This window comes from Falco cherrug, chromosome 10, assembly GCF_023634085.1.
Source record: "Falco cherrug isolate bFalChe1 chromosome 10, bFalChe1.pri, whole genome shotgun sequence".
Classification (NCBI taxonomy): domain Eukaryota; kingdom Metazoa; phylum Chordata; class Aves; order Falconiformes; family Falconidae; genus Falco; species Falco cherrug.
Genome location: NC_073706.1, coordinates 26,518,433 through 26,529,131, shown reverse-complemented (window position 1 = coordinate 26,529,131; position 10,699 = coordinate 26,518,433). Strand labels below are relative to the sequence as shown.

The 10,699-nt window shown below is 39.7% G+C and overlaps 1 protein-coding gene across 4 annotated transcripts in view; it reads right to left on the bottom strand.

Moving 5' to 3' along the window:
- Positions 1–2,940: 2,940 nt before the first annotated feature.
- Positions 2,941–10,699, bottom strand: part of HIPK3 (homeodomain interacting protein kinase 3) — a 113,667-nt gene continuing 105,908 nt past the window's right edge. For all 4 annotated transcript variants that reach the window (XM_027810433.2, XM_055721694.1, XM_005442717.4 and 1 more), the window contains exons 14-16: positions 9,016–9,251; positions 8,615–8,742; positions 2,941–6,957 (exon numbers count right to left, since the gene is read on the bottom strand). In XM_027810433.2, coding sequence (XP_027666234.2) covers positions 6,481–6,957; positions 8,615–8,742; positions 9,016–9,251 — 841 coding nt within the window. In that variant the 3' untranslated portion in view covers positions 2,941–6,480. The remainder of the gene's footprint in view (positions 6,958–8,614; positions 8,743–9,015; positions 9,252–10,699) is intronic.

The following is a 10,699-nucleotide window of genomic DNA, read 5'->3' as shown; positions in this document are numbered from 1 at the left end:
TGTATGATAATTGTAGTAACACGGACAGCTTACTCATCACGCCGGATTACTTGGGGCCAACACACTTGGTGCAGGGCCCTCTGGTGGCACCTCTCGTTACCTTTAGGGAGCCCAGCATATGACTCATTTCATCATTCTCATATTTTTCTAAGTTTTGTCGTAACACAATCTTTGTCATAGATCCATCAGTAAGTGAATTTTGACAGCGATTTTTCCCGATCTAGCCTTAACCATCACAGTCCTCTCTTGATTTTCCATTATACAGCATATATGTGCATGTGTGAATGTATTATGTATAAAATACCATTTTTTTTCTTAGCTGATGGGGTTGTTATTTCAAAGGATTTTAAAAATGCATGTTTTCCAGAATGATGATGGATAGGATCTTGTACGGCGAGTGAAAAATCACTGAAGTTTTACCAAGTAACTGCAGTTAACTACTTCCTAAACTTACTTTTCCCAATCCTATTTGTTTTCCCTGTCCAGAAAGGTAATTTCAGACTCAGGGAGGGGGGGGCACCTGTGCATCCATACTTGGTGCTGAGATTTGCTTTCCTACATACGTGTTCTCCTACAGCACGCACATGCCCCGTATATATCACTATCGGGTGCTGGTGTTGCAAGCAGCCCACATACGTTGCCCCTGCATTCCTTCCCGGGGCACAGGGAGGTCAAGCGTATGTACTTCCAACCCAGTTTCCTCTCAGCTATAGAATCCTTAATGCTAGAAGGTAGCCCGTGCTGTAGGAAGGTCTCATTATGGATAGAGAATCAAGACGCTCCATGCCAGCGAAGATCTGCACTGGCTGGCCGAGACACATCGAATGCTGCTCCCCAGGACCGGCATGTCTCCTGCTGGGGAAGAGCGTAACCCCGCCGTGCTCTGTAACCATAAACCCTGCACACCCCCGCCAGAATCATGTTTGCATGGACTCTCCTACTATGTCCAAAGCACTAAATTGACATCATCTGCATGACCTTGGCTGGAATGAGTGAAACCTACATCCAAAATTGCCTTGCTTGCAGCAACTTCTCCGTGAGGCTGGTGGCAGGCCATGGTCTCCCTTTGCAACAGAACGGTTGGCATTTTTGATGTTGATGAATAAACAGGCCAAGTTTATGAACATCTCACTCCGCAAATACAACTGCTGAATGGAGCCCAGTCTCCAGGCACCTCTACCAAGAGGGTGCAGATGCTCCTAACCTGGTACTTCAGGGTTTACAGGGAAGAACCCATTCAAATGTGTATTTCAGCCTCTCAGCATGAAGCTCCATCGCTCTAACAAAGAGCCGTCCGTGCTGTTCCCCAACACAGGGGCAGCTAGAACCACCCCAGTCTGCTTAGAGCACATACCCGCCTCTCCTGAGAGATAAAATGCACCTTCTTACAGGTGAAAGGCAGGAAGATTTAATTACCGTCAATCACCGTCAAACCTTATTTATGTTTTCATAGGCCTTCCCCCACGGCAGGGCATCAGACGGCCCGTTTCAGTCCCCATGCCATTCAGTGTGGGAAGAGGCAGGAGGGGCTACAGCATTTCTCTGACACCCCCAGCGTGCTGCACCACACGAGACGTGCGTGCTGAACATTATAGGCCTATAGAGAAGTTACAGCCCTTCATGCAGGGACCTGCAGTATCTCACAACCCCACCACAACTCCGACTCACATGGATTCCTGCCCCCATTCACTGCAGGAGCAGGAGTCACGGGATGCATGAGCTGCAGCGATTAATGTGAATCTACCACGATGCTCAGGGCTGTACCGCTTTGTGAGTGATGGCAAACAGTAGCTTCTCTGTTGCCACCCAGAGACCGATCATCTCTCCAGCTGAAAAGCTAAACTAATTCACTGAGGAAACATAGCATCATCCCGAACCTGTTCGTCCCGCTACAGATCTGTAGCACGCGACAGCCCCATTGATCCGACAGCTTTTCTTTGAATGAATCTATCACAGCCGCAGTATCAATTTGTCCCTTGCATCTAGTGACAGGGGAAATACCGAATTTTAAACCAGTGTTAGTCTTCCGAAAGACAGCTGAGACGAAGATGGCTTACCCATAACTGTTTGTCGTAGTCCTACCCTTCCACAGAACAGGAAAGCGCAGAGGGGACAGTCAGACAGTGTTACTAATAGAAAGCAAGAACGGAAAGGACTTCAGGCAGCACAGTCCCTCTGAGAGGCTCAGCCTGCCTTTCCTTGTCAGATGTTGCCAGAAGTGGGAGTGTAAAATACACCAAGGCAGTGGCCCCGTTTGCTATGGGATATAGATACCAACGTCAGCACGCATTTAAAAGTCAACAATATCTGAGTCTAACAGCAAAGAACGAAAAGCAAGCTTAGCAACAGAGCAATAGAGGTGTCTGTAGCATTTGGACAGATGTTTTTTCATGTCGCCTCAGGTATAGCACTGTAGAAACAGCTTTGCAGACAGCACAGCCAACCTGCATTGAAGAGCGGGCAGCCGTGAAAGGTCAGTGACAGCAGCACCTCGTACTTAGCAAAGTAAAGCTTTCTGTCCATTCTGAAATATTTTGGTATCAAAAAATCTCTTGCACTGTCATTTCAGTCTCTTATATTTATGACCTGCGGCAGCACGAGCCCCCTCCTGCTGCCCAAGCAACAGTTGCCAGAGGCTCCGTACGAACCTCAGCATTAGCAACGCATCTGCTGGTATCTGGGCCAGATAACCTTTTCCTAAGGTTGTAAAAGTGGGACATCCAGACCAAAGAACCTTCAAGGTTTGGCTGCACCAAAGGCAGAATCTCAAGATCCTCCTAAAGAAGCCTTGAAAGTTAAAAAAACCATAAAATTTCAGAAAGAGCAGCTTTCAAACGATCCTATCAGAATTTTAGAGCACTCCCTGAATATCTTCATCATGTTTGCCTTAACCCAGCCTTGATGTAACACAGCCAAAAAAATGAAAGCCACCAGAAGTCATCTGCTGCAATATATATTTTAATTCAAAGTGAATCTTGACAGTAATACACCATAAATTCTTATTTTGACACTCACCAAAATAGTCACCTGGAAAACCCGCTTTTTGTGACAAAGTACAGAAGGCTTGGTCACATTTAAATCACTGAGAACTAGAAAGAAATACTATCGCAAACTGTAAGAGACATTACATCCATAAAAAATTTTCCCAGTCCTCATATTGTAATATTGCACAGTGCAATTGCTACATGGCGAACTAGTGTAGCATAGAAATCCAAAGCAAAAAAAAAAAGCCACAAGTCTACGAATTGTTAAACAGTAACAGTTCAAACTTATTAATCAAGTCTCTATCACTGGGTATTTCTAGAACAAGTCTTCCTACAGCTTGCAGTGTGATTTAACTTTTACTTAACACAAACCAAGTTCATTAGCAGTAAAACCAGAAAATTTAAAAATTAAAACCAAAAAAGTTAATACAGTAGCATATTTGACCAATAAAACACCCTGAAGTAAAGTTAAAAACTGAACACAAGAAAACTCATATAAAATCTTGCAAATTAAAGTAATATGCAGATATGCAATTCCATAGTCATGCAGTGTTTTATTTAAAAAAGGCATTAAAACGGTAACGTCTATAAATGCTTCTCAGAGGATGACTTTTTTCACAGAAAAGGCCCTCGCCCTGAAAGCTTTTTATTCTGCAGATGGGCCCCGGACACTTGCGGCGGCAAGAGTCCGTTCTCTCAGAGTGTATTGCAGGAGGGGGGGGAAAAAGTCACCTGGTATATTGAATTTAAGCTGTGGCAGGATCCCAAATACTCTGTGCTTTGAAATGCAGACATTTCCAAAGTTACAATACATAGAAAGAGCAGCAGATCTAACTTGGGGTGCACTTACAGCAACTTTTTCCTGCATACAATAGGACACTGTTGTGATATACAGATAATTGTGTCAATTTAACAAGCACGTTAGCTTAAAACCTTAAGCACAGTAAAAAGAAAGTACAGTAAATACATTAGACCTATGAAGATCCCCCTGGCCCCAGAAAAAAAATGCAGTATTTTTCTTTTGTTATCACAATACAAAATTCATTTACTCCACTTGCATCGGTGATTCTTGGTGTGTCCATTGCCTGCAATGGCGTGAGCACCAAAAAAACATCGCTTCCCAACGCAAGGGGGTGAACAGAAAACTATCTGCTGGACCATATAGCACAAGTCTGAAGTGGTCAGGTGGATATCCAATTTGAGCATTTTCTTGACTCCCCTTATTTAGACTCTATATATGTCTTGTGATAAGATTTCAAATTCATCAGGATACTCCTAGTTGCTAATGTATACTTTATATACACACACTTGTACAAAATGCATAGAGTTAATTACTAAAAACACTGAAACTTTTGGGAAAAGTTAGGTTTCTTAATTTTCAGTGTGAATAAAAATGTACTGCTGGTATTTTTATTATTTTTTATGATCTAATACTGTTGTATTTTAGTTATTACTTAAAAAATAAATCAAATGTAGGCACATTTATTTCATTCAGACATTCATTAAATAAAACACTGCTTGTGTTAGTGGAGTAAAGAAAAAGATTACCAGTTATTAGCTTATTGACAGAGTTCAACTCAAATGCTTTGCGCTCTTATTCCAGTCAACATTGCAAGGATTGTATTCCAGATTTTGTTTTAAAAAAAGTTAAGTCAAGCCTGCAAGATGCAGCTTAAGTGTCTACACAATGCCAATATGAAAACATAAAAAAATTAAGTTACATCAATACATCCACTTATATGCAGTGATGAGCTCAAAGTTAATGGAGATAAAATACTGATGCAAATAACACACCCCAAAAAAACATATGCAATCATCTTCCATCATTTACAGTATAGTAGTTACGACACTTCAAACATGAAAACAAATTAAAAAAAAAAAGAAAACAACAAACAAACCCAAAACCCGGCTTCTATTTCATGTAATTAGACTTGTACAGAAATTAGAAGGCTAAGAAAGAACTAGTTAATCACCTAATTTCACAGCTATCTGAAGTGGCAATCATTATATAGCAGCTTATCTATGATACATTCAAGATAAATGATACGATTTATTACTTGCCCATAAGCTAAAACACAGCCTCAGCTTAATACCTTCTGTAAATCCCATCTCTACACTACAGTATACTTGAGGTCTATGAAAAAGTAGCTACCTTTTATAGGAAATGGATGATTAAGTCTTTGGTGCTGCAAAAGCAACTTCATTTGAACAAAACAAAAAACGAAAAGACACGCTTCCTAAGGAAAAAAAAAATGCAAAAAGCATGTAATTTACGTCCCTGACGGAATGTATTAAATAAACAAACACCCGCAACAGGCTAAAACAAATACTATAATGTAAAAAGACTAAAATCTCTCCCATGCATAAATGAAAGATTGCACACAAAGAACTCACATCTTTTCAAGCTTCAATAGTAAATATTCTGCTACTAGTTATTAAATACTGCATGGTTTGCTCAAGCTAAGATGAAACCACATCATGGATCAATGAGCACTTGGCTTTTTCTTTCATTAGCTAATCAGTCATGCCTATCGCACCTCTAAACATTTTATTATTTCCAATTAGACAAGCACTTTTAAAATAAAACTACTTAGGTTGTATTGCAGTTCAATTTACCAGTATGAAATACCGTGTTGTGTGTCACTACTCAATAGCTACTGAATCAACTCTTCTTAAACACTGCTAAAGTCTTGTCTTGAAGCTAGACCGTTCTGGGGGAAAAATAAGACAGCAAAATTCGGCTACAGCAAAACATGCTGCCCTCTCGATAAGGAAAACACACCCAATACTAAAATCATACCACACAAACCCCAAAATGAGTATTACACTATCAAAAAATCAGCAGATCTGAATTTTAAGTGCTGCAGTCCTCAACATTTATATATAAGTAATAACATTAACAACCTCAAATATTTAAGGCACTATGTGTGGGAACAGTTTACAATGCAGCTGAGATTATTAGGACAACAACATTTAAGAGCAATGTTTAGGCTTTTTTTTTTTTTTCCCATGCAAAAGACACATGCAATGTGAAGAACAACAGCTCAACTTTTAGATAAGTGACTCAACATTTAAACACCAAGATACGCAATACAAACAAGTTACTTCCACACTGTACTGCTGACACATGTGCATCTGTTGCTCTAGTTCTGTACACTGAATGGCTTCCCAAATGTAGACGTGTCTTGCACTAGTTAGAAGGCAATTTTATAAAAAATAGCAGGAGCAAAACCAGATTTCTGCTCCCATAAGTCACCTGTCTAAAGTTACTATATAAGAAGATAACATGACCAAAGACAAGTTATACCAAATGTGCAAAACACATTAAAAGTGAGTTTTTTTAAAGCTCAGAGTTGTTTAAATTGCACCCAAGTCTACATGATTCAAAAAAATAATTTTCCTGTTGTGCCATGGCTAATATTTAATAAATACCATGTTTCTTCTTAAATCAAACTTCTGTATCATTGAGCTTCCTCAATATACCGTGTTTGAGTTCTCACATGAATGGATACTGGCTGAGTTTTGTTGGACTCAATGGAAATCCTGTGAAAGCAGGAGATGCTGCAATGTACGAATGCGGTGGAAAAATTGGTTTGTACTGAGTCTGATGAATGGTTGGGGAAGGTAAGAGACGGGGATTTATGCCAACTGGAACTTGGTGTACTATACCACTGGGATGAGAGAGATTGTACGTTGGGTGTTGTAACAATGGTCTTGAGGTACACGGCGAGGCAAGGAGGTGGGCAACAGGTGCAGCAGTACTAAGGGGTGCCGGCGACGGGTACGGAAGAATAGCAGGCTGTCCTCCGAGGTGGGTGCTTCCAGAGAGATGCGCGTGCACGGTAGTGTGATTGGGACTTCCTTGCGGAAGGGAGAAAGCGTGACCAGCAACGCTGGCTGGGATGTAAGCCTGCTGCCTCCGATGAGCATAGTTTCCATTCCACTCCTGCGGGCCAGATCCAAAGTGCTGAACCTGTCCACACATAGAAACAGGCAGGTCTTAATATTTCCGAGTATAAAAAAAAAAAAAAAAGTTTGAAAAATGGAATAATGCACTAAAACTAGTCAACTTAAAAATCGAGAGAAATATAGAGACAGGAATAATTAAATGCTTAAACAAAAAAAATAATAGTAGCTATTTAGATAGTAGCACAGACAGGAAATCTGACAATAAGAGATGGTAAACAGAACACAAGTTATTTTAATGCTCTTGCAAAAAAAATTAAAAAAAAGAAAAAAGATAAAATGCCATGCTGGGCTGTTTTAACAGAAATACCATGTATCACATGAGCAAGGTGCTTATTCCACTCTACTCAGCACTGGCTTGGCATCAATTGGAAGTGCTGCATTCAGTTTGGGCACCATAATGAGGCACAAAGAGGACAAATAGGAGAGAAATTTTAGAGGAGAGCAGAAAAAATAATAAACGGATTGAAAATATCTGAGACAACTAGGCAAACAGAAGTCTAGGGCTATGATCACAGGAAGATGTGGCAATCGTTAACAGTTATAAAGAGAAGGACTAAAAATCAATTACTCCTCTTAAATGAGGCAGACTACAAACTACATAGGGCATCTACCAAAGAAGGAAGGATCAGCATAAATTTTTGTAATGAAAACAACGTTCTACACTTTCTGCCAAGAGGCTGAGGAGCTGCAGTCATTGAAGAGATTAAAAATTAATACTATGCTGATCATATTAAGGTTTGATTAGAATTAATTAAAGCAGTCCTTCTGCATAATTGTGCAGAAGGGGAGACTGTGTCACCCACCCAAATGTTTCTTTCAACATAAACTATTCAAGTCATTAATGGTAAATCCTCTTATCTACACAAAGCATGCTTGGCATTTAAGTATTTAACTTTAAATTTAATATTTGAAGTTACTCTGCAAGACTTACACAAACAGGTACTGCTCTTAGATTAAATATACCTCCAAGTATCTAACCAAAAGCTCGACGCAGCTACAGCTCTAAATTAATTAATTAAAAGGGGCTTAAACTTGATGTCATATGTCAACTTCAGTTCTCAGTCACAGCAGACACATTTACTGTGTTGTTGGGTAACAATAAAAGTAGCTTTTAAATCAGTTTTGGGTATCTGCCAACACTGTGTTGAACTACCATCACAACCTCTTCCCCCCGCAGCTTCACTACCTGGCAGCAAAGGTAAGAAACAGTTGGGCTGGCTAAGCTCTACCTCATCCTTGGATACTCCAATTCCAAGCATTTTCATGCACACTGCTAACAGAACAAGGCTGAAATATAGCTATATTTTTTAACCGCACACGACGAGAACTTTAGCATCGGGATGCAGGGAAAAAAAATTGCTAATGTATTTTTCATTTTGTTTCCTGCTTTGATTTTGTGTAGGCACTGATAATTTCCCCAGTGAGGCTTTTCTATCGTTTTTAAAACTAAAGTCAGCTGCTTTAAGAAAATGACCGAAAGTGAAAGATACTTATGACTTGCCCAGTAAGTTGAAATCCATTTTTCAAGATTTGAACACTTCTGTAATCAAGCTGCTGAAAACCTGCAGTTGCCATTGACAGCAATTGAAATTGTGAGCATTCAGCATGTTTGGAACCTCAAGACAGAAAAATACTACTTAGATGTGAGTAAGTACACATACCTGACTGAAGTTTATATGTTGCTGATGGAATGCTGATGTCAGTTTTTGCTGACGGTTTCCTACAATAGAAGACTGGTTTATTCTTCCCAGGACAGACCGGCCCTTTTTCAGTGGCTGGCACGCAGCATCTTCCAAGATATAAATGAACAATGTTATGTTTTTGTTGTCACTGTTCTCTTCTAACAGAAGTTAGACAGAGTTTCATTTGCTTCAGCATACAGGAAGAAATAATCAAATAATCCACTAATTAAAGTCAAAAGATACCAAAATTTAGAAGCATTTATTACAGATGAGCAGTTATACAAGTAGGTCGAAATCTTCATATGCATGGCTATTGAATAAATATTCAAATTCCTATTCTTATCTGATGGTATAGAAAGAAAAAATCCACCTGAACTTACCTGTATTCACCATCTGTTCATCGAGATGTAACCTGTTTTCAAGCCTCATTGGTGGTACCACTACAGTGCAAACAGCTGATTTGGCTTCAGGATTAACGGATGCTCTTGTTTCCTTATTTTTATTGGTATTAGCTACGAAGCTATTTTCCACAAATGGGCTGTCGTGTCCTGAAGAGTCCGAGGCTGGGGAACCATCCACTGTATCGCATCCACTTTCCTGTTCATCATCTGACATACTATCAAAAAAATAGAAAGTATTTACATGGAAACACATACATTTTCACAAAACAGATGCGTTTTATTAGATTACCTCACAAAATTTATGGAAGTGAAGCTACTCAAAGGTGGATTAAAATGTTACATTTTAATTGTACGAAGACAGACATTTGGATGGCAGGTCAATATTTGAACTCATTCTATCCATAAATTGCAAGGCTCAGAGCAAGGAGATAACTTCTACATAAAGACTTAGATGTGTAACCCGACTTGCACCCACTTTGTGATTACTTTTTAAATAATCTTGTACTTACAAGCCACCCAAAATTTAGATTATTCGGTCAAATAAAAGGTTATTTTGTTTCTTCCTGAATCAAAACATAAAAGGTCTCTTGATGGTTACTATGCTAGGAAATGAGAACATACCAATCTAATTTCCTTCTAGACATCAGCCACATCCCACAGTCGGCAAAAAGCCATCCCTGGGGCCTGGGAAAGTCAGGATGGGATAGAGCGTGCTGAGGAAGCAGCCTGCACAGCCGCAGGAGCTCCCTCTCATCCTCATATCAACCACCAGCAGCTACACTAGACCTTATCTACTGAAAAACTGGGTCTCTCTGAAGCTGCTCCAGAGACAACTGCCTGCACGTGACCGACAGACTTTTTTTTAATTTTTTTTTTTTACAGCTGTAGATTAAAGAGACAAATGCAACCCTCTGTTTACACAGCAGCTATTTTGGCATTTGTGCTCTGTGAAATCCAAGTGGTGCAAACTCATTTATTCAACCACTGCTTTCACCAAAGCAGCTGGAAGGGAGCAGTGGAGAAACCAGCTCATCATCATCATAATAATAGCCTTTGCTAACATTTATTGAAGCTCCATGCTCATATCCGAAGAAGAAAAGGCTGAGAAGATGGTAAATGCTGCCAGAAGCAAGACCAGAGTTCAATCAGTGGAACCAAAACCGAATTAACTTTTAGGCAGCAAATAGTAAACAACCTGGGAAACTCATCTACAATGAGGTATACAGCCAGCAAATACATTCATCTCATTTACGTATTCACTGTTACACAAGCAAAAGGTACATCACAGACACATCGCTAATAACAAAAAAGAAATTTAACTAGTCCTCTAACAGGGACTGTGCCAGGTATGGATTATATAGATGGCTTGATGCATCCTTCACTGAACGGACCTAAAATGAATGGTATGGGGGTGATGAATAATTAAGTGTAGATGCCACCAAAGTTCCCAGTTAGGGAGGATGGACATGAGAATTAAGAATTTCTATCAGCTAGAAAAACATGAAAACCCCAGTTTATATCAAAACCTGGTGGAATACACATTCAACACATGCAAGAAACGGCAGTGAATTCACTAACCCCTAAACATATGGTTAAGTCCTTTGGTGATTTTATAGCTAATGTAACATGTCCTTATAGCATGGTAAATAAATTAAGACAATAC